This window comes from Botrytis fragariae (genome assembly GCF_013461495.1).
Source record: "Botrytis fragariae strain BVB16 chromosome Unknown tig00000012, whole genome shotgun sequence".
Classification (NCBI taxonomy): Eukaryota; Fungi; Ascomycota; class Leotiomycetes; order Helotiales; family Sclerotiniaceae; genus Botrytis; species Botrytis fragariae.
In genome coordinates, this window is record NW_023500989.1 from 2295937 (window position 1) to 2323815 (window position 27879).

The 27879-nt window shown below is 44.2% G+C and overlaps 11 protein-coding genes across 11 annotated transcripts; 6 read left to right on the forward strand and 5 right to left on the reverse strand.

The window, feature by feature from the left end:
- Positions 1-236: 236 nt before the first annotated feature.
- Bfra_002935 (uncharacterized protein) lies at positions 237-1064 on the forward strand (the record flags this gene model as incomplete). The annotated part of the gene is made up of 1 exon (XM_037333348.1): positions 237-1064. One exon carries the CDS (start codon positions 237-239, stop codon positions 1062-1064), a length of 828 nt encoding a protein of 275 aa, XP_037195476.1.
- A 294-nt stretch (positions 1065-1358) lies between these two features.
- Positions 1359-5256, reverse strand: Bfra_002936 (putative nucleoporin pom152 protein; the record flags this gene model as incomplete). The annotated part of the gene is made up of 5 exons (XM_037333349.1): positions 1359-2466; positions 2516-2823; positions 2924-4580; positions 4641-4789; positions 4840-5256. The coding sequence occupies 5 exons, from the start codon at positions 5254-5256 to the stop codon at positions 1359-1361; spliced, it is 3639 nt and encodes a 1212-aa protein (XP_037195477.1).
- A 1351-nt stretch (positions 5257-6607) lies between these two features.
- Bfra_002937 (putative ubiquitin carboxyl-terminal hydrolase protein) lies at positions 6608-8083 on the forward strand (the record flags this gene model as incomplete). Its single annotated transcript, XM_037333350.1, has 5 exons — positions 6608-6751; positions 6808-6902; positions 6958-7063; positions 7112-7493; positions 7539-8083. The coding sequence occupies 5 exons, from the start codon at positions 6608-6610 to the stop codon at positions 8081-8083; spliced, it is 1272 nt and encodes a 423-aa protein (XP_037195478.1).
- A 74-nt stretch (positions 8084-8157) lies between these two features.
- On the reverse strand, positions 8158-12775 carry Bfra_002938 (putative f-box domain-containing protein; the record flags this gene model as incomplete). Its single annotated transcript, XM_037333351.1, has 12 exons — positions 8158-8323; positions 8378-9441; positions 9504-9657; positions 9709-10119; positions 11078-11177; positions 11236-11535; positions 11630-11719; positions 11772-11842; positions 11900-12229; positions 12291-12465; positions 12522-12621; positions 12668-12775. The coding sequence occupies 12 exons, from the start codon at positions 12773-12775 to the stop codon at positions 8158-8160; spliced, it is 3069 nt and encodes a 1022-aa protein (XP_037195479.1).
- Positions 12776-14041: 1266 nt separating this feature from the next.
- On the forward strand, positions 14042-15793 carry Bfra_002939 (putative meiotically up-regulated protein; the record flags this gene model as incomplete). The annotated part of the gene is made up of 4 exons (XM_037333352.1): positions 14042-14157; positions 14217-15597; positions 15648-15749; positions 15773-15793. The coding sequence occupies 4 exons, from the start codon at positions 14042-14044 to the stop codon at positions 15791-15793; spliced, it is 1620 nt and encodes a 539-aa protein (XP_037195480.1).
- A 602-nt stretch (positions 15794-16395) lies between these two features.
- Bfra_002940 (putative cysteine protease atg4 protein) lies at positions 16396-17866 on the reverse strand (the record flags this gene model as incomplete). Its single annotated transcript, XM_037333353.1, has 4 exons — positions 16396-16783; positions 16834-17061; positions 17111-17279; positions 17332-17866. The coding sequence occupies 4 exons, from the start codon at positions 17864-17866 to the stop codon at positions 16396-16398; spliced, it is 1320 nt and encodes a 439-aa protein (XP_037195481.1).
- Positions 17867-18907: 1041 nt separating this feature from the next.
- On the forward strand, positions 18908-21416 carry Bfra_002941 (putative r3h and g-patch domain-containing protein; the record flags this gene model as incomplete). The annotated part of the gene is made up of 3 exons (XM_037333354.1): positions 18908-19043; positions 19152-20898; positions 20945-21416. 3 exons carry the CDS (start codon positions 18908-18910, stop codon positions 21414-21416), a joined length of 2355 nt encoding a protein of 784 aa, XP_037195482.1.
- Positions 21417-21659: 243 nt separating this feature from the next.
- Bfra_002942 (putative histone h2b protein) lies at positions 21660-22569 on the reverse strand. Its single transcript, XM_037333355.1, has 4 exons — positions 22481-22569; positions 22294-22420; positions 22044-22203; positions 21660-21991 (listed from the first exon to the last, which is right to left on the reverse strand). The coding sequence occupies exons 1-4, from the start codon at positions 22523-22525 to the stop codon at positions 21901-21903; spliced, it is 423 nt and encodes a 140-aa protein (XP_037195483.1). The 5' UTR covers positions 22526-22569; the 3' UTR covers positions 21660-21900.
- A 497-nt stretch (positions 22570-23066) lies between these two features.
- On the forward strand, positions 23067-23916 carry Bfra_002943 (putative histone h2a protein). The gene is made up of 4 exons (XM_037333356.1): positions 23067-23151; positions 23286-23374; positions 23432-23635; positions 23688-23916. Exons 1-4 carry the CDS (start codon positions 23096-23098, stop codon positions 23747-23749), a joined length of 411 nt encoding a protein of 136 aa, XP_037195484.1. The 5' UTR covers positions 23067-23095; the 3' UTR covers positions 23750-23916.
- A 464-nt stretch (positions 23917-24380) lies between these two features.
- On the reverse strand, positions 24381-24716 carry Bfra_002944ia (putative lyr family protein; the record flags this gene model as incomplete). The annotated part of the gene is made up of 4 exons (XM_037333357.1): positions 24381-24403; positions 24456-24497; positions 24556-24634; positions 24687-24716. The coding sequence occupies 4 exons, from the start codon at positions 24714-24716 to the stop codon at positions 24381-24383; spliced, it is 174 nt and encodes a 57-aa protein (XP_037195485.1).
- A 686-nt stretch (positions 24717-25402) lies between these two features.
- Bfra_002945 (putative dihydrolipoamide succinyltransferase protein) lies at positions 25403-26860 on the forward strand (the record flags this gene model as incomplete). Its single annotated transcript, XM_037333358.1, has 4 exons — positions 25403-25639; positions 25696-26064; positions 26119-26511; positions 26564-26860. The coding sequence occupies 4 exons, from the start codon at positions 25403-25405 to the stop codon at positions 26858-26860; spliced, it is 1296 nt and encodes a 431-aa protein (XP_037195486.1).
- Between the last annotated feature and the right edge of the window lie 1019 nt (positions 26861-27879).

Consider the following 27879-nt stretch of genomic DNA (forward strand, 5'->3'; position numbering starts at 1 on the left):
GCCTTTTCGACACTCATGAAGTGGATCGATGATATATTCAGCCTTATGGTAAGGCGGGGACACAAGACTCAAAACAAGGGCCGCTCGGGCCGATGCTTTGAGATTGATCTACTTATCTTATCTCAATCGGTAAGCGAACTATCTATCCATGTAACCTTCCGAGCATACCAACCAATCTTTGTGCTTCGGTAAGACAAATAACAACATATCATCCCGACGCAGATCACGATTTGAGAATGGCATCTCCAGCTGTCCCGCTGAAGCGAACCTATAATCACAAACCACACTCTTCCGAAGATTTGAAAATCAAACGTATCTGCACGGCGGCAAGTATAGCTGCTGCAAAGATATCACAACGGGCACCTACAATCGAACAAGTTCTCACCATCTCAGAAGATGCGGTTTGGTCGCTCCGCAAATCCGACCTCCGTACCCACTTTCTTACTCTGCAACAATATACTCAATCACTTTCCAACGCAGTGCCAAGAGTCGACTCTGGTGCAGAAATCCATGATGATTTGAATGAGATCCCTTCCTCCGAGATCCTTCCCCCACTCCTACGTATGCCAGTTGAAATCCGTCAATTAATCTATCGTCATTTGCTGACACCTGCCTCCAATGACCCCCGCCTTGGCCCCCATCCTCGCCAACTCCAGTCCCACATTTATCTTTCTCGCGCTTTCGAAGTCGCCGTTCTGCATCTGAATCGCCAAATATATCACGAAGCGCTCCCAATATTTTATGGCGACTCCCTTCAAACCATCTCTGTAACCGTCAACTACAATCTCTGGGCACACAAAACGCAACGCTCCGATTTAGTTCTCTCCTCATTCCTCACCTCGTCTATTCGGAATTTATCCCTTTCCATCCAGCTCGGTAGCGAGAAACGAAAACAGAAACCCGATGACTTCGAAGCGGAAGCGAGACTAATAGAAGTAACTAAAGGAATTAAGAAATTGAGGAAATGGTTAGCAGGAGCTGACATCCAAGTTTTGAGGATTGGGTGGCAAGAGCCCCGCAGACCTACACATTGGAACAGAAAAAAGAGATCTTGGATGGACTGAGAGCTTTAAGGGCAGTAAAAGTGGAGGCCGGGGATATTAATTGGGGGCTAGATTGGAACAAGGGAAAGAAGTTCAGGTTTGACGTTGATTATTTAAAAGAATTGGAAAGAGAGCGATCCTGACAGTGGCATGTTAGGATATCTACACGTGAAAAGTTCCATGTAAGACAAAAGTTGGAATACTGGAGCTTCAACTTATTAAGCTGATCTATTGCCATTCATGACATTACAATATTTCCCCATTAAATACAATTTACCCTAACGCCGCGCTATGCATCATCAAGTCCACCCCATTTTAATATTGAAGCAACTTCTGCCCACTCTTTCCATCCGATTTCTGTGTTGAGAAGGAGCAGAATTGATCCTTAATGGCCACTACTTCATAAGTACCTTCCTGCGAAGACTGTATCGTCTTGCTGTGTTCATATGAAATCTCATGTCTGGTCTCCAGCACATGAGACTTCTGGCCCTTCTTCGCGTTCGTACTTCTTGTGTACGTGAACTCAAAAGGCGGTACGCCCCAGAATTCGAATAGCAGTTCAGCTTGCCCTCCCTCGTGAATATCAACTTCCACCTGCCTTCCTTTACTGATCTTGACGCTGGGCATTTGGTGAATAATCTTTGTGATCTCAGTCTTTGCTTTACATTCGCTGGCCTTATCCGATATAGCAGTTATTGTGAAGTTTCCTGGCTTCTCGGCAATACGTCTGAAACTAGTATTTGGTGATTTTGCTTTCCTTTGCACATTCTCAAAAGTATAGTAAATTTCAAACGGCGCTGTGCCCGATAATGTGTACCCGATTCGTTCTCCCACACAGTAGTCTGTACGAGACTCCAAGGGATGAATAGTAGGAACGTCGTAAACTTGTACTTGTACATGAGGAGCACCATGTTCTGTTTTTTGCTGACACCCTCTGGAGTCGCGAATCTTTCGTACACTGACTTGATGAATGCCTAGCGACAGCACTCGGTGAGGTATCCGGAAATCATAATGATTGGAATCGATATTGGCAATCTTGACAGTTTCTGGTCTTGCACTACTCTGATGTTTAATGTCGATCTCAAGGTAGAATGGAGGAATGCCCTCGAGTTTAATAGGGATAACCTCATCCCCAGCGAGCTCTTCCTTGCAATATTTATATGATTGTCCTGGTTTAATGAAATTTGCAGCTGGCTTCCTGTTAACCTTTTGCTCAATGATGAGCGGCGAAAACTTCTTGGAGTCATGGTCATAAAGATTGTCGGAGAGCTCCGAGAATTTATACTCATAAAGACCAGGCTTGATTGTGTCCATGGAAACAGTTGAAAGTCCAAGACCTGCGTCAAACTCTTTATTACTGATAGATGCCGAGCCATGTTCCGGCTTGTGACGAATCTCATATTTGACGTGGTAAGGGGGGAACCTGTAAATTATTAGCCGAGTCAGATATGACCCTGAGCGAGTAGCTTGACTTACCAATAAGATTGACCTCGACTGCATCTATATCACCTTCGCATACTTCATGCTTAACATATTTCTTACCATCCAGCACAAGAGCCGAATTATCAGCAACTTTAATCTTCGGTCTTGGAAGCCAGTCAACCTCAAATAAGGATGCCTTGGGATCGACTGTCCCGGGACACTGATTATCGTTTACATCAAGTAATTCGTATGTACCACGAGCATCCACCTTAACCGCATCATTGGTTGACATAGCAGTCTTTTCCAAAATCTTACCAGAATCATCATTTACATTTCGGTATTTGATGCTCCAAGGAGGCTGACCAGTCAAGCGGAGAGGTAGCGTATGTTGGTGCCTCGATGGTCATAATCTTGCCATCCAGGTGACCAAAAGCAACTCGAGGTCTTTGGTGTCTCACCATAAATTTGACCTCGCCGTTAAGGAATATCTTGCAGCCTGTTTTGTCCTGAACGCTTGCAAGAGCGAGAGAATATTCTCCACCAGTGACCAAAGGATCCGTCTTTATCTTGTAGATGTCGCTTTCGATTCCAGTGACCTTTTGCTTTCGACGTCTTCCGTCATGAACAATCTCGTATTCCAAGGTAAAAGGTGGTTCGCCAGAGAGCTCAACATTCATCTCCACAGGCTCTTCGATGCATGCGTCAATATCACCTGCAGGCCGTCTAAGATAGGCCGAAGCCGGTGGCTTCACATCTTGTTCCAGAACTAAATCATTGCTATTCAATTTGTGGTTCTTGTAAACAGCATCATCCACTGAGGTAAACTGATATTTAAAATGACCTGCATCGCGAGGCTTGAGCTCCAATTGATGTCGTAATCCAGATACTTTCACCGATTCATGCTTGAGACCACTCTTTGTAATTATGTTGTACCTTACAACGAACGGTGGAGTGCCTATTAGATCAAGGTCAACAAGTAAGCCAATGGAATTGCCAGCACACTTGTCGTTGATATTCTCGGCGCTTATAGACAGCTGTGGCTCGGGTGGGTTCAGCAGTAAGCAAGAAGCAGGCTCCCTGACTTCACCTTCACAGAATTTGCTCTTAACACCCACCAGGGTATAAAGACCTGGTTCGCGGATATTTGGCGATTGGTGGGCATTCCGGGCAGAGTATTCCTCAAAAATCACCTCGCTGCCATGATCACCCGCGGCGGTCAGAGTGTCAAGGGGAGAGAACTTGTATGTCAAAGTATGAGAAGTGTCGTCTGGTGTTCGGCCAGGCGATGCATATTTTACCGGAAGTTGTGTGGATTGGCCGATAGCAACCATAAGTGGACTCCTAGAATCACAGCCTGTGAGCCTTGCGAGGGGCCTCTCATGGACTGTAAGACTCTGTTCCATGTGTGTATTCTTGGGATAGATGAGCTCTCCATCTTCACCAATGAGCGTGAAATTTGCGACATTTCCAGTAGCGTCGTGAATCTCATTGATCGAGTATAACCACAAACCACTGGGGGTCATAGATTCATTCAATGGAATAACAACCTTTCTAGCTTGTCCCCATGAAACATCCTGATTTCCTAGAGTAAGTAATGTGCTGGGCCTAGTTGAACCCAGGAGCGGCGACACGAAGTTCTCCGGTTGATTACTCTGGAAGTGGAAACTGCGATCTTTGTCGTTGATGGTACGTCCATACACAATCTTCAACGGGGCTGTTCCCTCAAGCTCGATAGAGAGGTCGGAAAGATCTCCCAGACACTTGTCCGAGCTCGTGGACCTGATGATGGCTTTAGGGCATTTTACAACAAGCGTATCAGACATTCTCCGCTGTACTTCGAGCTTCGACTGATCTATAATCTTGTGAAGCCTGTATAATCCCGGTTTCTTCACAATGTAATCAAGCGTATAAACGTTTGGCTCATCATCCATCTTTCGAAAGTTCTTCATGTCTCTTTTCTTCAGCTCTATCGTTTCGTTTGCATTTGTATCGAAGTCGAAGCGTAATAGTTCAATGTGTACAGGTTTGGTCTGGTTAAAATACATCGGGAGCTTGACAGAAGGACGACTACTGTCTAAACAGAATGGAAGACCATCCGGATTCAATGTCGCGGATCTGTTATATATTAGTACGATATAGCAAGTTGTAAAGTATATGACCTTGGTCAAGACGTACCCCTCTGGCAATATATTGATAATTTGCCTACCCATGATCAAAGATGAGTTGTGCAAAATGGTGGCAGGCCGAACACTGTTCTCCGAAATGGCGAGTTCACTGTCGAAAAAGGTCTTCGTAAGAAGTAGAACCCACCCTTGGAGTGGAAGCTTTGCAAATTAGCTTTATTGTCACCAAAACAGAATCAGGGACCACTTACGCCAATCCTGAACATCAGCACGAAATCAAAAATAGCGTGCAGCCCAAAAGCTACATGAGATGTCCATTGTGACCACTCCAACCACGGTATTCGTAGTTTTGGTACCCAGTATAAAAAGAGAGCGTCCAGCATTACCCATTTCATGAATAATGGGAAAGACTCTGATTCATCCTCTACCAACTGCCACCAATCATATAAACGCCATACAAGTAGCAAGCCATATAATCCCGTAACATACATGCGCTGGCTAGGAGCATCAATAAGCTCTACCGGTATCAATGGCGCATCGGATTCTATCGCAGCAGGCGAGGCCGTTGGAAGATCCCGCAATGGGGATGTTACTCGTCCCGTCGGATTCCTTTGGCCACTGCCAGGAGTAGGCGGAAAGCCAGAACGCATTCTAGGAGTCCCATTCATTGTATAGAAGCTTTATAATCATTGCATTCTTTATATCTTGACGAAAGTCGTTGAAGGCCAAAGTTGAGAAGGGAGGTTTATTCGTTGAAATCGTGTCAAACAATAAGCTGTATTGAGTGGGCAAGCTATTCGCGAAAGTTAATAAGAGAAGAAAAGGAGGATAAAGAGGAAGATGAAGCCGAAAGAGCTCGATTGTTGTAGTTATTTGTGTAAAGGAATAGGTACCGTACAATCGAAAGGTGAAGATCCCAAGTTTCCTCTCAAAGCACAGAATTTGCCTAAGTCGCGAGTGAAGTTCCTTGTGGGACGCGTTTTTTGAAATTTGTGAATTTTTGTTGTTTCCAGCGCCAGCATTTCCAAAGCTTTGACCACTTTCATGGTAATTGACATCAGGAAGATCTGATATATATCTTATGACATTGGTTTGGGTAGAATTTGAAGATGATAAAGCTTCCAATTCAATACAATAATGATTGATTGATTTAATGTGAAACTTCGAAAAGGGTAGGCAGGTAGTTACCAATAACTATCTAGCTCTAGGCATTTCTCTAGTGTACGATTTGCCCAGTATTTTGTCTATGATTGCCGTCCATACAGTTCTAGTATCCTCCTCCAAGCCCATGCCAGCTTAGGTGTACATGTGTTCTTCTTGCAGCATCCAGAACATCTATCTACATCTACTTATATCAATCTATCTCCTTTAACATTATTGGAATGGCAAAGAACATAAAGCCAATTGATCCGAGCAAGTGCAATTAACAATTCACACATGAGAAATTCAAAGGATTCAAAGCGCTTCTCTATATAAAACCTAACATTGATAACCAAAAAAGAAATGCTTTCTTTCCTGACTATCTGCTTGTCTCCCTACTAATCATCCGCACCTAATTGCTTGCCCAAATCAAGTACTACCCAGGTCATGACACACAACACAAAGTTATCCATCTACCTTACATTTATCGACCTGCCTAGGTACCTTTCTTCACCCACTCGGTACTTGTACATCACTAGCTACTGATCATCTTGGGCCTCATAATTTGGTATCCCGATACTTTCAACCCACTCCTTCCTCGCTTCAATTTTCTGTATTACACAAATTCAGCACGTCACTCTGAAGCCCAAAGTTTGGTCATTTCTTCAATCACTTTGCCGTCTCAAGGTTGCGCAATTGGAGCAAGCAAATGATGCATGGCTCTCCGGTATCAGAGGACTGTTCAATACAATCTACAGCTTCTGATGTTGGCCCAAGAAGACGCTCCTCGAGGTATCAAAGAAGGTCCAAGTCTCCAAGTGGGACTATACGGATAGATGTGGGAATGGCACGGGAACACAAAAGATACAAAGTGAATCAATGGGTCTTGCGACAAGTCGCCTCGGACGTTTTGGCCAAAACATCAAGAGATCAGAGTCTGAGATCCTCGATGATGCATTAAAGCCCTTAACGGATGACGAACGTAAGTCTTGGAAGGGATGGTGTGAGTTAGAGAGTGATCCAGTAAGTTGCTTTTCGGGGTGGTGGGATTCTTTAAGTTGACATATGTCGTTTGCTAGGCACTTTTTAACTACATATTACGAGAGTATGGTGTCAAGGATGTCAAAATCCAGGAGGTTCTTGGCCTGGAGGACGAAATGTTACAGTATTTACGGTATGAAAATTTCCGCTTCCGCCAATACTTGAAACCCAAATTGACATTATCCAAGGAAACCAGTTTATGGATTAGTCTTCCTATTCAAATACATAGAGGATGACTCGGAAGATGAAGAGACACCTCTAAAATGTCCGAACCACATATGGTTTGCCAATCAAGTTAGGCAAGCCCAAGACCTTGATGAGAAATTGACTAACAGAACGTAGACTACACATAACGCCTGTGCTACTATTGCCCTTCTGAACATTGTTATGAACGTCCCGAATCTTGATCTAGGGGACGGTATTCGCAGTTTCAAGGAAGACACTCAATCTCTAAAACCAGCATACCGAGGTCAGAAACTCAGTCAGAACGAGTTTATCCGAAACATTCATAATTCATTTGCTCGAAGAATGGATATTTTGAATGCAGATTTGGGTCTCTCGAATGAGGTTTCAGCTTGGAAGAAAAAGAGGAAAACGAAAAAGAAATCTGGGAGAAGCAAGTCTAGGTCAGACGTGGAGTCAGGTTTTCATTTTATTGCATTCGTTCCAGTAGAGGGCGTTGTGTGGAGACTCGATGGCTTGCAACGTCAACCAGTCACTTTAGGTAGGTGAAAATAGCAATCGGTCGAATAATACTGACAAGTCAAAGGGCCGTGTAATGATGACTGGATTTCCGTTGCTCGTGCCAGTATCTATGAGCAGATTATCAAGTACGGCGATGATTTGCAGTTCAACCTTTTATCTTTGTGTAGAAGTCCTCTTCGGATAATTCCACTAGAACTCGCCCAGAATATCCACGCCATAAAGCGTGTTGAAGATTTACTAGCACAACGGATGTCTGATTGGAACGACTTCAATCAGGTTGATGATTCCGAACTGATGAGGGGACCCTCGGAGGAATTTGGTGTTACAGACAAACTACTTCACGATACAGCACTTCCAGAGAGCACATGTAATATACTCGAGCGAGAGAGTACTAATGCGAGCGCCCTTCTTGGCCTACAGCAGCAGTGGGCTTCCGACCAAAAGGCACTACGCATCGCTTACAGAGAAGAATTGGCATTGATTGACGACGAGAATGAGCAGGCAGCGAGACGGAAGAAAGACCATACGCCAATAGTCTATCGTACATTAAAGAGCCTAGCTGATAAGGGAATTCTAAAAGAGATCATAGACGAAGTTCAAGCAGTATAAATTGAGCATTAGAACCTGTTGGCTGTTCAATCTTACAGAAGATTCAATTGTAGTAATACATGTATATACCAACCCTAGTCATCAGGATATTCATCCCTGAAATTCGCAATAAACTGACAGTTTTCCTGATCATATCGCTTGAAGTATTGTCCCGCCACTATCATCAACGATGTCAAGTCCGGCTGAGCAACGATCTCTATGTTGTCCTCAGCGACATAACGTAAGCTAGCATCTTCTACGCTGTTGAATTCGTAAGCGCTTCCACTCTTCACAGCACATCCTAGGGCTACTTACAGTACATGATAGAAGCTTTGGTTCCTACCTCCTGGGTAAGAATCGATCTGGTGCCGCGCTATCCAATTGGAGCCCATGTGACATCCAACATCCCAGCCAATTATCGCTCCTGTATAACCGTATCTTTGATGGCGAAATACTTGTCCAATCCTGAATTTTACCCGATCCGTTCCACTAGATTTGTTGCGAGTCCGTACTTGCCTCGGAGTCGAGTCTACCGTGCGAATTACTCTCAGTTCCTCGACTAGTTCAGAGTACTCGTTACTTGAACTGTTGTATGACGAAAGGATATATTCTTCGATAAGGCCGACGTCCTCCGGGAAGGATTTCTCGAATTTAGCCATCAGCATGGGTACTAGTTGATGCTGGTTATGACCAGGAGGTATTGGGGTTGGGTTTAAAAGAAAGCTTGCCCAGGTGACTGAGTATATTGCATGATCCATTTCCAATAATGGCACACTTTGTAATCTAGTAGTCACGAGGGATGGGTCTTGTGCGGGACGGCTTCGTATATGGGGAAACTCTCGAATGGTTGTAACTATATTTCTAGTCGTGCGGAGCACAATATTGTTGGTAGCAGAAGAATCCGCGACGAATTCGGAGAATGATACTCCTCGGACACCCCAAGCCGTCCATAATCGCTGAAGATTTTCCAAGGGGATTTCTGATGCTGATCGGAATGGATCTAAATACATGGGTTCCACGGCGCTGTCCTTCTGTTTAAGTGGCTTGTCATCGAGGTCTATAGAAGGCTTTGGGAGAACCATAGCATATACGTGACTCGGCATACCACAGACCCTAGCATCAAGTCCAGTTCTTCGAGCTACCGCACAAAATATTGCGACAGAGACCAGTGGCAACGAAGAATGCTCTGGCTCCTGCAGTGCTAGACTGATATAGTTATTTTGTAAATTGCGATAGTTGAGTTCATTATTGAGACCTAAAAGGTTACGGTCGCGCAGAAACGTAACAATTGCGAGGGCTTGTTGTCGAGTAGACATACAATCGAATTTTGGGTAGTCAGTTCGAACACGAGTGGCAAGGTCGTCAAGAATATCGGAAACCTATGCCAATTTGTTAGCTAGAATTCACATACATACAGCAATATGAAAGGGGAAATACATACCTCCTGAAAATCCCCGATGTTGTCATGTAGAACAAACATATCGTAAGCTCCCAGTGCTGTTTCTAGGGATACCTCCTCGCCCCTAGCAAGCTTCGACCATACTGCGAGAGCTTTTGAGCGATGAATAAAGTCAAGCACTGCACAAGCATAGTACCTATACATGTATATATTAGAAAAGAAACTATCTGCAGGTTGAATAGCTTACTTTCTAGCAAGATAATCATCGCCACGCATGCGACTGTGTCGCAAAAGCGCATCTTTTGCATCATATCCAAAACGTCCAATTTCTTCGAAGTTCACAATACGATTAGCTCGACTCTCGAGAAGACCATTCAAAGCGGTTGTTGTTCTTGCATCTACGTTTTCCCGATGGATATATAAGCCTTTCCAATTCACATCTCCTACAATACCGGCAAACTTTTGAAGGACGGCATGTCTCGCATCCCAGTACTTGAAGTGTACGCGACAGTGGTATCGCCAAAGTAATGGCTCATTTCCCAAGCGATTGAATCGCTTTGAAACAAGTTGGATATTCGAGAGAGTATCGTGCGGAGAACTGAAGTAGAGTATTTGTTGCACAATCTCATCGGGAAGAATTTCAAAAGTAAAACCTCGGCTTGCAGAATCGTTAGGAGTCATCGCAAAAAAAGAAATGCCAATTTGGCAGTCGTAGTTGTGCTCTGGAATTCACCTCTCGAATCTGATTGATGCGTCACTTCAGATAAAACGAAATAATTGAGTTTTTGAAGTCGAGGGTCGTGAAACTTGAGAATGCTCAGGACTGGCGCGGAGTCGTTCAAATAGTTCAGATAGTTCAGACGGCAAGTCACTAATAAAGGATGAGTATTTCCCTATTCACTACCTAGGTAAAGAAATGTATGACGGAGATTGAAACAAACATCATTTTGTATAACCCTATCTGAGCCAAAGAAATCCGGCCATACTTGAAGAGAATCACTGGAATAATGATAAAAATTCAAACAATTGAATCGGGCGTCCATAAGGATTTGTTTTGAAGAATTCACAGCACAGTATTGTATGAGGATATCGAGGATTCCATTTTATTGTTGTGGTATCGCCTATCAAATGCACCTTGGCTGAAGTAAGTACATCATAACCAGCTCCACCCGCACAATGCGCATACTGTCATACTGTCTAGATACAAAACTATTTTACCTACCCCGCTTCAAAGTAGAATAGATAACCCCTCCCTTCACAATGATATGCTATGATGTTCAATAGACAGGTTATAACATCTACATCTACAAATACATCTACAACTGAAACCACATCTAAAACCCACAACTACAATCGGGATCTTCTTTATTTTGCATTGGAAAATGTGATAAAATGATTGTGCTGTTGTATGTATCATATCTGTATCTAATAAACATCCCGATTGATAATTTCCATTGCCATCGCCGTTGAACGCCGTAAAGTGATGTCTGGGCCACGCCTGCTCCCGCTGAAGATGATGAATGCTAAAAGCGCTTTCCAACGGCTCCCTTTACATGATAGTGCAATATCTTTGTAAAGGGGTTTGCTCCGAAGGATGGGTATAGTAAATGCCGAACCTCTCCTTGCCATCTATCGTTTCGTGCTCAATCTGTTTTTCCTTTGTTTCTTTGGGAAAATTCCTCAAGAGAAACTTGGAGAGTTTTTCATCGATGTTATCTATAAGCATCAGTTGGGGACTCTTCTACTTTGTTCGGATCTGCGTGTTGGAAATTACCTTGATCAGCCTTTAAAATCACTTCGTCTCGGCACAAGGGGCAGGCATTGGTCCCACGCCGCTGCATGAACACCGTGCATCGAACACATAGAACATGATTGCATTCCATTCTTATTGGTCGCCATACTATCGCCAGACAGACAGGGCAAGTATAATCACTCAACTGAGGTACTATTTGAACAAGATCCTGTGTCACCTGTGCGCATACAGATCTGGCCATCGCTTCCGTCATGATAACGTCGGACTGGATCAGTCTGGGGAATGTTTGCCTAGCACCAAGTGTTGTCCTTTTATCAAATTCTAATTACATTAGCTGTGATTCCATAGGATAAAGGGTATTGTCATTGTGGTGCCCAGATATTAGCCATGAGAATTAGACAAGTGTAGAACGTACTTTTCAATATCTTGGCAATTGCTTTTTGGTTAATCTCCTGAAATTGGAGATTTCGGAGTAGCGTAACATTAATGCTGATAAACTGGTTCACTATCAAGGTCAGTATCTTCACTCTGGAAAGACTAGAGTGTACAATACGTACATGCTTTACGGCTAGGGGATAGTTTGAATGTATCTACAATACCTCTCTTGACTACTTCACTCTGGAACCATCTGCGAAAAGTATCATTAGTCAAGTACCGGCGTGCCTACCAAAATGTGCTTACTTACTGTAAACGCTTTAATGCAGCTACACTATCACGCTTACCATGATCCTTTTCGAGGTCCGAAAAGAATATTCCAGCCTGTACGTAAACATCAAACAATTCTCTCCACCGATACTGGTCGGTCTTTTTGAACCTTGAAGGCTCGCTGAGCTTAACGAGCTCTTTTGAAAGATCGCCAACCTCAGCGACGAGAGCCCGTTGTTCCTCGTCTTGGAGCGCATCAAGATTTTCAACATCTCCCTGCAGAAGACCGAAGAATTCTGCATCGAAAGTCAGAGGCACTTCGACTTCTCGAACAAGAGGTCGTTCCACCTCAATCTCTGATGATGGATCTCTACAAGTCATGTCAACAACTGGTATACACATACCCCTGGGAAGCAAAGGAACACACTCACATAGGAACAATTTGGCCACCTTCGTCACCAGCGGGATCGGATAGCGACACGTCTGAAAGATCCCGATGGTGACTTACCAGATCCTCTAGATATCTTCTCGTGTCAGCTGACAGCCTAGCATCAACAGTAACACCTTGTTCAAGCCGTAAGATGAGGGTGGGCCGAAATTTTGACCCTTCTTCAATTAGTTTCTTTACGCAGATCAACATAAATGTAGAAGGTTGTTCATACCCTTGAAATCATACAAGTAAGCAGGACCAGTACTGGAAATCTCTCTCAACTTTGCAAGCGCAGCAGGATCCAGACCGCATTGTGCTAACTCGGTCGCAATCTGGGTTACTTTAGCTTTTGTCAATCGTTGCGAAATTCTGACCGACCTTTTTAAGAGATTTCTTTAGCAGACCATAAGGAATGGCAGAATCTACCCAGCGTGGCGGAAAGCCTTCTCTGGCAAGGGCATCTTTGAATTCTTTGGCAAATTTCATAATAAAGGCATGCAGTACAATAAAATGCAATTAGTCGATTAATGTTGGAAATCTGTCGCTCTGTCTGCTATAAGGCTATTGGGAAGAAAGATTTATGTGGCATTGTTTGAAAAGAGCAAAAGGGGTGGGTGGTATGGCGATGAGAATATTTACAATTTTTCGCGCAGGGCAAGGACTATCTTGACTGTTGGTTGGGATTCTTAAGGATGCAGATAGCGAATAGGCATAGAGCTTTAAGCTTAGGTATCAAATTATCGATGAAGAAGTGTGATAGGTAAGAGCAAGATATTCTAGAGGAAGAAGATTTCTCCAAAGCTATGTATTCGTAAGATGTAGGTAGAATTATTTACAATGAGTAGGAGTGCGTGGGAGTGCGTGGGAGTGAGTAAACAAAATCAATGTGAGCTTACCTGGTAGACTGTTTGAAGGTGTGACTGGACTGGGTTCAAGATAGCTAGTAGCTAATCAGATGTCCAGACAGGCAGGGACAAGTACTTGATACAGGCAATGTCCGCCTCAATATGAATCTATCAAATGTCCAAAAACTTGCAAAGACTATCCTTCAAGATCAAGGTACTCACGCCACAGGGAATTCTGACTTGTAATAAGTCTTGGGTACCGGTTCGCGCGTTCTTGACTCCTTGGGAATGGGGATGGAGATGGAGTATCTACCTGGAAGTACCTGGTAGTGCCTAGTCGTACCCACCTAGCAATGCTACCGGCTAACTCATGGACCGACTCGAGACCGGTGATGGAGTCAGTAGTCTGCTCTCTCTCGTCCTCTGTAGTGTCTGAACTGTGCAAATGCTCATGGCTATCCCACCTACCTCGAGCTTTCTAGTCATGCACGTGCTGTCTAATACTACATCTACTGGGTACAGAAAAACTAGCTTTCTCCTGATCATAAAACTCTTCATCCCTCCATGTGCCATCTTGAGAAAAAATTAGATTTTATATCTACCTAGTCCCTACCTGGTCTAGCATTTCACCTCCCACTATCAAGATGCTTATGTAATCAGATTCATACATTCACCATGGTTGTAAATTTGGGTAGCTCGGGTACGGTACCTACACACCTAGCCTAGTAGTACATCGCGGGATCCAGGTACCTATCATTCGCTTTATCCATTTTTTCCCCTCAAGTTCATTTTTATACTAAAACATAATAAATCCAATATTGCCCACCTACCTAGTACCTACGTGCAGGTTCCGTTGTTTGCCTATACTTTGAACACCATCTAGAAAGCGATTTCAACCCTCTATTCTATGGGCGCAGAACAATCTTCATCGCGTAGTGGGGATGCACAAAATAATGGCGGGGTAGTCATGAAAACATGTTACTACGAATTGTTGGGCGTCGAACGACAGGCTTCAGATGATGAGTAAGAACTTGGATATTGCTTTTTAACTCATTATTCTAAGATTGATTGAATGTAACTAGGATCAAGAAGGCTTATAGGAAAAAAGCGCTGGAACTCCATCCCGATCGAAATTATGGTAATGTTGAAACTGCCACCGCGAAGTTTGCCGAAGTTCAATCTGCCTACGAGGTCTTGTCAGATCCACAAGAAAGAGCCTGGTATGACTCTCATCGATTATCAATCCTAGGAGGCGGTGATCCTGCGGAAGACGACTTTGCGGATAATGTTCGAATAACGAGCGCAGCGCATATCATAAGCTTGATTGGAAAATTCGATTCCAGTGTCCCCTTCACGGATGCTCCGAATGGGTTCTTTGGTATACTTCGAGAGACATTCGCAACTCTTGCGAAAGAGGAGAACGCAGCATGCGATTGGGATGGCCTTGAATTAGTTGATTATCCTGATTTTGGGACCGCTGAGGATGACTATGAGGACGTAGTCAAATCTTTTTACAGAGCCTGGGTGAACTTCACAACGCAGAAGTCATTTTCATGGAAAGACCTCTACCGGACCTCCGATGCGCCAGATAGGGCAACCCGCCGATTGATAGAGAAAGAAAATAAAAGGTCCCGGGATGAGGCCAAAGCAGAGTTTAATGATGCCGTCAGACATCTCGTTCTATTTGCGCGAAAGAGGGATCCCCGCTTTACTCCGAACTCACAAACCCAGGAGGAGAGGCAGAAAATATTGCGGGATGCTGCATCGGCCCAGGCAGCTCGTAAACGAGCGGCAAATCAAGCCAAGATGAACAGCTATGTGGTTCCGGACTGGGCGAAATCCGATGAATCTGAAGGTGTAATCGAAGAATCATCTGAAGAGTCTGAGGTTGAAGTAATAGAGTGCGTTGTTTGTAACAAGACATTCAAAAGCGAAAACCAATTTGAGGCACATACGAAAAGTAAAAAACATACCAAGGCCGTACAGGCTATCCAGAAACAAATGCGCAAAGAGAACAAATCTCTACACTTGGATACACCACCGGAACCAAAGGGTAGCGACCTTGATGATGGTTTCGAAAGACTTGAAGTTACGTCAGAGAATGGGAAGCGTGAGTCTGCTATTGATGATGCAACTGAAGCTGAAGAAGTGGGACGCTCGCCATATGATCACGACTCGAATGCCGGCAAATCAGATGGTCCGGCCAAAGATGATTCTGATAGCGACAGCCTAAATGATGATTACGCACCCAGAGTAGTAGTTGAGGAAAGACTAGCGGCAGCAGTATCGCGAGATGCAGTCTCTCTTGAAACCGAGGATCTGGAGCTTGGTCAAGATTCAACCAAAGATATAGAGCAAGATGCTTCTAGCGATCCTGCTCCAAAGAAACCTCTTGGAAAAGCGAAAATGAAACGTGCCAAGAAAGCTGCTCAAAAGGAACCTGCAGGGCTGCAGGGCGAAAATGTAAGTGACCCTCTCCTCAAAATTATGTCACTTGGTGCTCATGATTCCAGTTTAAATGTGCCAATGTGACATGTCATGAGTCGTTCTCCTCGAAGAGCAAGCTCTTCAACCATATCAAAGAATTTGGTCACGCCTCACCCATACAAAAGCTGGTAATTCAAAAAAGAAGAAATAGAAAATGGGAGCTAAGTTATGAACTTTAGAGCATTGAGTGTGGTTTACTATAGCTTTATACCCTTATTTGTATGTAGAGGCGTTCCAAAGAATGGCAAGCATGCTCCCCGCTGAGCACAAAATCTAATGAGTTTCCTTATCACAATGGCCAGCCATTCAAATGCTTGTGATCTAACCTTGGAAGCAGACATTGAAGATTAACTAATCAGCCCATTCAGCATTTCTAAATCGATCTATTCGACGATATGTAAAGGCTATAATCGAATGGTATAAGTCCATGGTGGTGTTAGTGAATCCCGTTTACATTGCCATGGCCATTTGGACATGCGCGTCTGGATCAAACTTGAACGTTGTTTTTGTAACATGTCTTGAAATTTTTGAATCTCTATAGCCTGAGAGAAGGTGATTCTCTTTCGATCGAAACGGGACACTTGGATAGACTCGAGTGGCACAAGCGGGTTGGGATTGGAGGTGTATTTCGATTCTCACATGAGGTCTTAAACATCAAAAACAATCAAAGTTGTAATTCGCGATAAGAAAGGATTAAGACTAATCTCTATAAAAATCACCTACCCCGAACGCCCTAAATACCTCAATTCCTTTGGTGGATTATTTCCCAGCGCCTTAAGCGTCTAATATGGTATCTTCATCGTCGTCGTCAAATGTTTCAACCTCGTCAATAGCCCCATCTCGCTCTCCGCCTAAGCCATACGATGCCGGATCTGTATCTGCAACGTGGATAACTCCCTTACCCTGTACTTCCTTAACGGCCCGTCGCCACTCATTCCAATCATTCTCATCACGTATCAAGAATGCAATAAGCATGCTGGGATCCATCTCCCTTATGTGAAGTCGTCGAAGTCGGCGAGTGTGGCACGAGTCAACATCCTCTGTAGTATAGTCATCCATATTATCTTTGTACGGAAGTGCTGGTCGTGTTTGATGAGGATCCAGATAGAAGAAATCTGACTCTTGCACACCAATGAAGTAGTGCGAGGAGGATGGGCGACCCCTGTACTAAATTATTATATGACCATGTTAATGAAAGTCGGAGTGACTCACCCAGCTATCCCCACAGATTGCGGCATCTGTAAGGAGTATTTCAATGCCTCCCAGTAGACAGGAGTTATCTTGTCAAGGCCCAGCCTCGTACCGACTAGAATGAGAGTCGGCGTGAAGTCTGTGTGGTTTGGCTTTGCGATACTCATAAAGGTGTCTTCGTATACGTCCGATCCATCACCCGTGATATATACACGCAGTTCTGATTTGACTTGGTTATTGGATAAAGCCCTGTAGATGATCAGCCATTATTCACATTCCACTCGAATAGTCTTCTTACTGGATACAGCGCGCAGTAGCAGATGGTCCGAACCACTCTCCAGGATGTTTCCCACAAGCACTTGCACCATGCTCGACAAATTTGTGAATAGAGTAAGGAGCTCTCGGGTCATCTGCGAATAAAGATAGGATTTTGCGTTCTTCGTGGCTAGATATCCCGCGGCGCCATTCTATGTCATGGTCAGCTAAGGCATCGAAGAAAGTGATGGTAAGGGAGCCAACCTCTGCCCATCCTCAGAGTAAGCAATGCATTTGCCAAGAGGCTTTGTCCGGACCTTATCATACAGCCCCACCCCGTGTCAGATGTAAAGCCTCCTTGGTCGACAAGTTGGCTCCTCAATCGTACTGATATTGACATTGCAGAAAACGCTTTTGGATCCTGCGACTTGGCTATCGCTGGAAAGTTTGATCGGTATGTAAGCCATATCTTGGCTTCGAAATCATCAAGAAATGCGGATGGCCATCCTCCATCTGCGTTGGCTGTATCGCAAGTTTGGTAGCCTGAACTTGATTCAAGACTGCCAACGGTGCTATCAGGTGGAGTTGTAACTTCATCGGTAGGTAAAGACTGTGCGGGTAGATGTTGTCCTTCCTGGGGAGGGGAGTCTGTAATAGCTGAAGTAGGCGACTTTTGCAGAATAGGGTATTCTTTTCCTAAACACCAAATAGGTGACTGCGAGGCAGTGTCGTTCGTAGGCTCGGGGTCCCAGAAATACTGGACGAAGCGTTTGTAACGACCTATATCAGCCGCCGTCATGGTTGAATGCGACTATGATTCGTATTCAAGTCGTATCGGATGCACATAAGACTTGTAGAGTGTTATGGTAGAGAATGGCGGGGACGGTGAGCTGAGGGGAAATTGATTAGGGTTATCGACGGATTCTGTAGTGGAAGTATAGAGCTGATGGAAGAAGAAGTGTAGTTGAAGTAGAAGTATTATAAATAAGTGAACATTTGATAAGTCGAGAAATGTTGCAGATTGTTTGTAGTATGAGATGAGGTGAGTGCTGCAAGGCGAAGGCAGCTGATGTTCTGATTGATGTTATCACGTAGCAGTCAAATATGATACTTTGTTTGGCCTAGTGCGTTCTTCTGTAAATTTTAGACACGACAACACGACACTTTCATTTTGGAAGTGCATGTGCAGCGACTGACGGGAGAAAGGTACCTAGCCTAGTAGGTAGGCTCGGCAGGAACTTGGTTGATGATGTAATGAATTATTAATTAGATAAGAAGGTAAGATACTAGGTAGACATCAAAGTATTGGTACTCGAGTGCCTTACCTGGTATCTCCGAGTATGTATCTTCTAGATACCTTCTAGATACCTGTGAACAAGGTATTTATTATTTCTCCATACCTCCTCTGCTCCTGTACGGAGCACCACAGACCCACCTTTTGATAGTTTCTTATCGATAAGAAGCTCTTAGAGTCATCATCACCTGGACATCCATATTTATTCAAAAGCTGACTGGCGAAAGTGAAGTGTCCACAAATCGCCAGCATCTTATTGGACAAAAAAAGCTACTAGTACACATTTTCGTGCAGCGTAGTAATCTATGGTAATGATTGATTTTGTTACACACAACACCGACCAGTACCTGAGCTGCCTACCCTGTAGCCCAACACACTCATCACTAGGTTATTCACCTACCACTTGAATTATTCTCATCGATGGCAAAACTTTCTTCATCTTTTCCTGATCGAGATTAACATTCGTCGCAAGAATCTATACATCAGTTTACCATTCGTAAACTTCGATTCTATTGACAGTTTCGTTGTGCTGTGATAACACAAGCTATGCCACGAAACAAACGGGGTGGCGCTCGTGGGAGGGGCAATTTCAGTTCACCTAGAGGTGGTCGCGGAACTCCCACTCCTGGAACATCCTTTATACCATTCGCTGGCACATATGTTCCTCAAAGGCCTCAGACTGGTAATGTTTATACATTCTCCATACTGATAATCTCTGGCGAATGCGAATGCAATTGCCATTGTTCTACCAGACATGTTGGTCAATGCTAACAAAATTGGTATATTGTAGGTTTCACACTTCAAGAAGAAGCTCGCAATACTGAACGTCATCATTCGTTTTGGAACTCTGATCAAAGATTGAGGGATACAAAAGTGAGCTTTGTCAGCGCCGGGGAGTTCAATCCACCAGATCTTATCAAGGATTCTGAGGAGGCACTGGCTGGAATGAGCTTGGAATCTGCAGAATTACCTGCAGGAAACTTGACCCAAGATGTGAAAATGGCGAATCGCGAAACGAGGGTGGCTACACCCTCTTCGTCGTTCATGATAGATACCGATGGTGGCAACCGTGTTGAGACAGGCCTTGCGCCACCACGTTTGCGCTCAATTTCTCCAGCTAGGTCAGACTCAAGCGAAGAAGTCATTCTCTTTCACGGACGCGGTCAAGTAAGGAACGAAGATGCCAGGATCGAAAACGACCTCCCAACAAGCGCAGATCCTATAGATGCCAGGATCAAGTTCTTGGATGATAAACTTCTTGAGCAAGAAAAGCTATTGGAAGAAGCTTTAGATGAGAAGGAGGCATCTCTAGAGTCTATTCCACCCGAGTTGGCAGAAGCATTAAACAAGGAGATGTTTTTGGGCGCAATGTCACACAAGGTAGCAAATTCACCTTCTCCAGATTTCGAGGCAATATTACCCAAGAAGCGTCAAAACAAAGGTCGAGGTCAAGGTCGCGCTAGACGAGGTAGACGAGTGGCCGGCATCGATGATAGTGATGAAGAGGATGCTATGATTGCAGATTACATTGCGAACATGGATCAAGAACAGACTATGGCTGACGTCGACCATACATTCAACAAACGTGAGTTGGGAGGCGATGAAGACGCTGCTTGGGAAGATGATTCTTCTGTCAAAGACGCTCATGATTCTGATGGACGCCACGGATGGGGTCGGACAGAATTGCAGGATCTTGACGATCTCAGCACGTCGGATGAGGCCAGGGGCAAAGTCGAAACGATTTTATCAAAGAGGCATCGTGTTAGTGGCGTGCAGTACTTGATCGTCTGGGAACATCAGGACGTAGACGAAGCTAGATGGGTTCCGCTGGATGTTCTACAGGATTCCGGGGCACTGCCTCTCATTGAGGTTTTTGAAGCCGAAGAGAAGTTGGTTGCCGAATTCGAAAGTAATGGAGACGAGGATAGTGATGATTCTGACGATATTGTCGATGGAGATGATGACGACCATGATGACGAGCAGGATCTAGTTCAAAGGAGGATCGCAAAAATGAACGATGAACAAATTGCAAGACTGATAAGTAAGCAAGAGGAGCTTGGCATGGGCGGTGATGAAATTCTACTCTTCGACGATGAAGTCGATGATGAGGACGATGATATGGAAGCTTCCACGATTGATCTCAGTAATTTCATACTTTCAGGTAGAAGAGGCAGAAAGGAAAGACAGCGTCGCCAGGGCGAATTTCCACCTGCAGCTACATTGGCCGATGCTTATGACGGATTTGATGTAATGGATTTTGATCGACCGAGTCTCAAAAAGAAACCTAAAGGTCGCAAGGGCAAGTTGATACTAGACGACATCTCGGATTCAGAGCTCGAGGCCTCGATGCAATCAGCTTGGGACAATGATCGTGTTAAGAAAAAGGAGAGAAAGCAGGAACGTGAAGTATTACGTGCACGAGGTTTACTGACTGGCAAGCATGGCAAGCCCGATATGAAGGCAAGGTACAAGGAAGGAATGAGTATTGATGATGTCAAGGAAGAAATCAAGGAGTTCTTGAAGGGTGACAATACCACGTCAGTATTATTTCTAATCTTCTCAATCCACACTAACATAATACAGCCTTTCTCTTCCTGCGATGGACAAAGCCGATCGTAAATTTGTTCACGAGATCGCCAATGCATTCAAATTGAAGTCCAAGTCAGCTGGTTTAGGCAATAAGCGTTATCCTATCTTGTACCGTACTTCAAGAACGACTGTTTATGGAGAGCGCGCCTATGAAGCTGCAGCGTCGAAACTTTCACGTCGTTTCCTTCCACGTAATGACGTAGGTGGGAGAAGAACAGGCGCTGCGCCCAAACGTGGCGGCCGAACTGGTGGTGGAGGTTTTGGAGGCGGTTTCGGTGCTGCTAGTTATCGTGATGGTGATGTTGTCGGTGCCTCGGCTCCTGAGCTGGGTGTTGAGAACAAAGGAAGAGCGATGCTAGAAAAGATGGGCTGGAGTGCCGGCACAGCTCTTGGTGCGCTCGATAATAAGGGCATTCTTCAGCCAGTTTCCCACGTTGTAAAGACCACGAAAGCCGGTCTAGGATAAGGAGCCGGAAATATGGACGAGATGTCGCGAACCAATTAGTCAATCATGCAATCAATTCGAGTCGATGGATACGTCCTCGAAAACGTCCTCGGCGGTGGTCACTATGTATGGTTAGTATAGAATGCCCGTGTGACAGCAATAATCCAAACTCGGATAGCGGCGCGATCTAGCTCTGTTAATGGCATCCATATAACAATACATTCCATGCGCCACATTGTATGGAACCAAATAAGTGACAGTGAATTAAGTTGATGTTTGAATTTCGTCTTCTAATTCCCTATTCTGATGAAGACGTTTGTTTATTGTACAGCCACGTACCCCGAAAACAGACCGTGAAGACATTTGCCCCCATAAAAAGCAGACCATCCATAACGCATTAAAAAGAAAACCCCAAGGTCCTCGAACAACAACAGCCATCATCTATGAGATGACCCCAGAGCTCAAGCATATCCGATATCCCCCTAAACCCCAAAGAAAAGACAACTTATTTCGTGGATGAAGAGTACTTGGTGACAGCCTTGGTACCCTCAGAGACGGCGTGCTTGGCGAGTTCACCGGGGAGAATAAGACGAACACTGCGTGATGGTTAGAAATGAGATATGTGGATGTAATTGACTTTGCACATACGAGGTTTGAATTTCTCTTGATGAGATTGTGCTCTTCTTGTTGTAAGCAGCGAGCTTGGATGCCTCAGTGGCGACGCGCTCAAAGATATCGTTGACAAAGGAGTTCAAGATAGACATGGCGCGGTTGGAGATACCGGTATCTGGGTGAACTTGCTTGAGAACTATGGAATCAAAATGTTAGTGGTTGTTGTTTGGTAAATGCGACGCGTCATGATTGGAAGCGCGACCGGAAATCGCGAGTGGGTTCGTACCTTTGTAAATGTATGAAGAGTAAGTCTCCTTGCGTCCCTTCTTCTTGCGTGGCTTTCCTTCGCTGGTGGTGGTCTTCTTGCCAGCATCTTGCTTGCTAGCTGGGGCCTTTGATGCGGATGCAGGTGCCTGTTTTTGAAAGTGTTAGAAGAATGATTTTTGGAGCGCGCAATGGGAGTAAACACGTACCTTGGCGGCAGCTGGTGCCTTGCTTGCAACTCCCTTTGGTGGCATTTTGAATTTAAGATTTATTTGGATTGAAAAGTGTGAGGTTGGAGATTGATGATGTTAATAAGTGTGAAGATGGAAGATGGACGTGGGTGTGGTTTGTTGTTAAAGTTATCAAAGATGAAGGGGATTGAAATTGGGAGATGAAGAGTTTAAATGAATAATAAAGTCGGCCAAAATCACTTTCGTGCCCTTTTGCTAACCGTGCTGCTGGGGACTCTCTAAAATCGATGATTGGATACCCGATTAATGTGGAACCACCTTCGTGACCAATCACATAATTCGTTCAATCTGCGGGTCGTGCCTGCTGCTTATAAAATACCCTAAAACGATCTAGCTTATGGAAGGAGCTCTTTACCGTGTTTTTTTATGGGCAGAGTAGATCAGATCACGACTTTTGATGGCTCTTGTTGATAAATGTTCGTCCCCATTCCCATCTTCTTTTAATTCAAAACATCTCTTCTCTATCCACGCAAAACTTTCGAAAAAACACTTTCCAGAATTCTTCCTTGAATTAAATTCATCCATCAACTTAACCACTTCCCACATTAATTTTACTTTATAAACACTTTCAAAATGACTGGAGGAAAATCTGCTGGAGGAAAGGCGGGAACCACCAAGAACGCTCAATCGTAAGTTGCATTTCCCTTGTCTTCACATCATACCACGCGACTTTTCGATTCAATTTGCAACTCGCAATTGTATCTCGATGTCATGGTCACTTTTCAATCTTGAATCTTCAATGCTAATCTATTTGCCTTTTTAGCCGTTCATCCAAGGCTGGTCTCGCATTCCCAGTTGGTCGTGTTCACCGTCTTCTCCGAAAGGGTAACTACGCTCAACGTGTTGGTGCTGGTAAGTCATACTCATCAAAATCATTCTAATTTGCTATTCCTAACGCGTATCCATCAGGTGCCCCTGTCTACCTCGCTGCTGTTCTTGAGTACCTCGCGGCTGAAATCCTTGAGTTGGCCGGTAACGCTGCTCGCGACAACAAGAAGACCCGTATCATCCCACGTCATCTCCAACTCGCCATCAGAAACGATGAGGAATTGAACAAGCTTTTGGGACATGTTACAATCGCACAAGGTGGTGTCTTGCCAAACATTCATCAAAGTAAGTCACTTCAATCTAGTATTTTATATCACACTTTCTAACGTGTTTTTAGACCTTCTTCCAAAGAAGACTGCCAAGACTGCTGGTGGAAAGCCTGCCAGTCAAGAGCTATAGATTTTCGTTTCTGGGTTGTTGGCTTGAGATGGTCTGCTTTTATGATAATGGGGTGTCGTATGGGTATGGGTTTATGGTTATTTTTTCGCGTTCCGGTTGTACATTAAAATCCATGGCAATGGATTAGGATTGCTTTCTGAATCAATCTTATGAATGAAAAATCCGAATGATCATTCTTCATTATTTTCCAGAATACTTCACTTCCTTACTCGATTAGTGCAATGAAATGTGAATATTAAGCGTGAGGTCGGATATTGGACGCGAGACGCGTTTGTTTGTTTTGGATTTGTTCGAATGTGGGATGAAGAGGCTTCTATGTTGCGATCGTTTGATGGCAGCTTTTTTAATGCTTATCTCCTAGCTTCCAACTTGGTATTATATTGATATTTCTTGATTCTTATATATCGCCGGCAAAGTTCGTATCACTTGAATTTGTGCTCGTTCTTCCAATCGTATCAGCCTCCACACAAGTCACTCGAGAGAGATGCGTTCAAATTCTCTGAGAGGTCGAGAGGGCGTATCTGTAAACATTGTCGAATTTCTTGTGCTATGTACAATTCATCATTGCTTCCACTGATTGTAACTCCGCACTGTAACCTTCTGCCCTCCTCCCCACGAAATCCCGAGGTACTTACAAAGCCATCTTTGGAGGAGCTATGAAACGTTAATGCGGCGATCTCAGCAGTCGATATGTTGTATAACTTACGGTCGAGAATTGGTGATGGAAGATTGCGCTCGTATTTCGATCCTGAAAAAGAACATTGTAAGCATATGATATGGAAATAACCAGCCGAGGAAAAACTGACCTCCAGGGGCAGTAGGTGGGCGATATGGATCTGGGTGCTTCCACTTCTCAAGTAGATCCTCCGTCTCTTTAAACAATGCCTGCGAGTCACATAATTAGTCTACACTTCCTCCTTTATATCAATTCGGCTACTTGCCCTCTGCAGTCTTGGGTCGTGGACATTTTTTTGTGCCTCGAACAACGATCTGATATACAATGCTTGCCCTCTCCAGAGATGCCTGTGTACACACCAGTCCAGAGAAAGCTTAAGGGAGCGCCGATAAAGCGAGCTGAACGGAAGAGTGTTAGATCGGGTAGTCAGTATAACATGGGATGTAGATGCTCACGATACTGTAGATCTGGTAGACATTATGAATCAAATCTAATCTTTTTTTCTCCACTGGGTGCTCAAGATCGATGGCAATGCCAAAACACGGCAATTATTGTACCTGACCACTAAAGGATCTATTGATCTTTCAATAAACGCTATTGATGGGAAACGTCTAAGCTGTGGTTGGTGGTTGGTGGTTGGTGGTCGCGGAATGAATATTCAGTAAGTGGAAAGTGGAGTGGAGGTTGATTGTTGGAGTGTTACTAGGTAGATGTGGGAATATTGTACGGGCGTCTGCGGGTACGAATGTCGGGAAAACGCTTCAAAATTCGCGAACCCGGAAAAGACATCATACAGGAAATAATTAACCAATCTTATCCTTTACCTATTTCTTTTCGCATGCGCATTTATTGACTTGCAAAATAGATTCTCTATTTCTTTACCTACAACTCAGGTCTTCCTCTTCTTCGAACTTCTCTCTCATCCTCGCCATCTGGCTCCCGGAACATAACCACTTCGCCTTTTCTCTCCTTTCAAAATGCTCACCAGGAGGGTTTTAACAGCTTCGCGATTTTTGCTGGCTCAACGTTCCGCCGCACCGCAATTGAGATATCCACTCCCAGTTATCCAGCAATTTCGCAGTTATGCCGACAAAGTTGTCAAAGTACCAGAGATGGCTGAGTCCATCTCTGAGGGTACTTTGAAGCAGTGGTCAAAACAAATCGGTGATTACGTTGAACAGGATGAGGAAATTGCTACAATTGAGACAGACAAAGTCAGTATATTCCAGCATGTGCTCAGGGGTACATGATTAACGAGAGAGAAAATTAGATCGATGTTGCCGTTAATGCTCCCGAAGCTGGCACAATAAAGGAATTCTTAGCCAATGAAGAAGATACTGTTACCGTTGGTCAAGATCTTGTCCGTCTCGAACTTGGGGGTGCTCCAGAGGGTGGTGATAAAGAAAAGGCCTCTTCGGAACCGAAAGAAGCAGCATCAAAAGACCAATCAACATCTTCGGATCCTGAGCCATCCAAGAAGGAGGATTCGAAACCCAAGGAGGATTCCAGCTCTCCTCCACCTACAGAGAAGAAATCGGAACCAAAAGAGACACCAAAGCCCAAACCATCAGAATCTAAGAAGCAAGAGTCATCATCTAGTAGTTCTGGACCTTCTTTGGGCAACCGTGAGGAGCGTCGTGTATGACTTCTACCCTATACTTGTAACGATTTGTCCGGCTAACAGCATTATTAGGTCAAAATGAACCGAATGCGACTACGTATTGCCGAGCGTTTGAAGCAATCGCAAAACACCGCTGCATCTCTAACGACTTTCAATGAGGTTGACATGTCATCTTTGATGGAGTTTAGAAAACTCTTCAAGGATGAGGTGCTCAAGAAGACTGGTGTCAAGCTGGGATTTATGAGTGCCTTTTCTCGTGCATCTGTGCTTGCCCTGCGAGACATCCCTGCAGTAAACGCATCCATTGAAGGTCCAAACGGGGGTGACACCATTGTCTACAGAGATTATGTTGATATCAGCGTCGCCGTCGCAACCGAGAAGGGCTTGGTAACACCCGTTGTTCGCAACACTGAGAGCATGGACCTTGTTGGTATTGAGAAGACTATTGCTGATCTAGGCAAAAAGGTATGGTTATTCTGTAGCATGTTTGACTCGACCATTACTTACTGATTCATAGGCTCGTGACAACAAACTTACAATCGAAGATATGGCCGGTGGAACCTTTACCATTAGCAATGGCGGTGTGTTTGGTTCATTGATGGGTACACCTATCATCAATCTCCCACAAACTGCCGTTTTGGGTCTGCATGCTATCAAAGACAAGCCCGTTGTCGTCAATGGCCAAATTGTCATTCGTCCAATGATGTATCTGGCCTTGACCTATGATCATCGCCTACTTGATGGAAGAGAGGCTGTCCAGTTTCTGGTTAAGGTTAAGGAGTACATAGAGGATCCGAGAAGAATGCTTTTGTAGACAAGCAGCGTCATAATCTTGGCTGTAAAATTATACCTCCGGTGCACAAATGTAATACAAGACGAAGCATCAGTAAGCCCTCTGGCATCCGAGCTTCAATGCTATCTCGTTGATTCCGAAAATAGCATTTATTGATATGTATTTTATGGTCACATTCTGTCGCAATTGTTCTAAAGATATCCAATAGCATACGAGTATCGATGTCCAAAATCACGATGTGGTATGGCTTGTGGTTGACATGCAGTTCATCGTTACGAACAAGAAGCCCGTTAGCCATGTTTTCTTATGGACCCATCCGGTTGCTGCCATACACATATGTGAATTATATCATGAATACGTGCCTGTGGGTTTCAACAACACTATACAATATTCTATCCTAGTCTAATTGAGGCCACTTTATACAACGCCTGCTCGTCAATAAGACATTGCGTACATCGCCATCAGTACTAACTCTATACTATCGACTCCTCCTGATATCTACCAGTTGCAATCCCTATAGTTACTAGGGTCAACTAGTTCGAGTAGTTATGCCATCGTTCTAACTCACGGTTGGACGTACTTTAAACTTCAAACTTGAACTATGATCGTGTAAATTTCAAGCTTGAACTTGTTCAAAATTAGAATGCAATCCTATACGGTGGACTTGGATCTTCTTTCTCCTCCAGATGACTACAAGTACATGCATCTACCCACCGACGAGTCGCCACAATAGAGATCGCGATGTTTGGTCAATGATCACTTGAGACAGCTCTTGTTAACTTGGAACATGGCTCTGGGTCGTCTTTCGTAGGTCGGCCCTCAGCCTGTACGATCAGAAGATAATCCATGTAGTATAGGCTAACAAGTATATGTTGGGTTCGTAGTCGATGGAGGTTACAAATCATACTACCTTAACTGTATACCGTCAAAATTTTCTCGGCAGCTGCAGTTGAATTTCAGCGTGCCAGTAGGCTAGTTAAAACATCTTTTTGTGGTCTCTAAATCTGTACTTGAAGTGGTCGAACGAGATCGAGACAGGA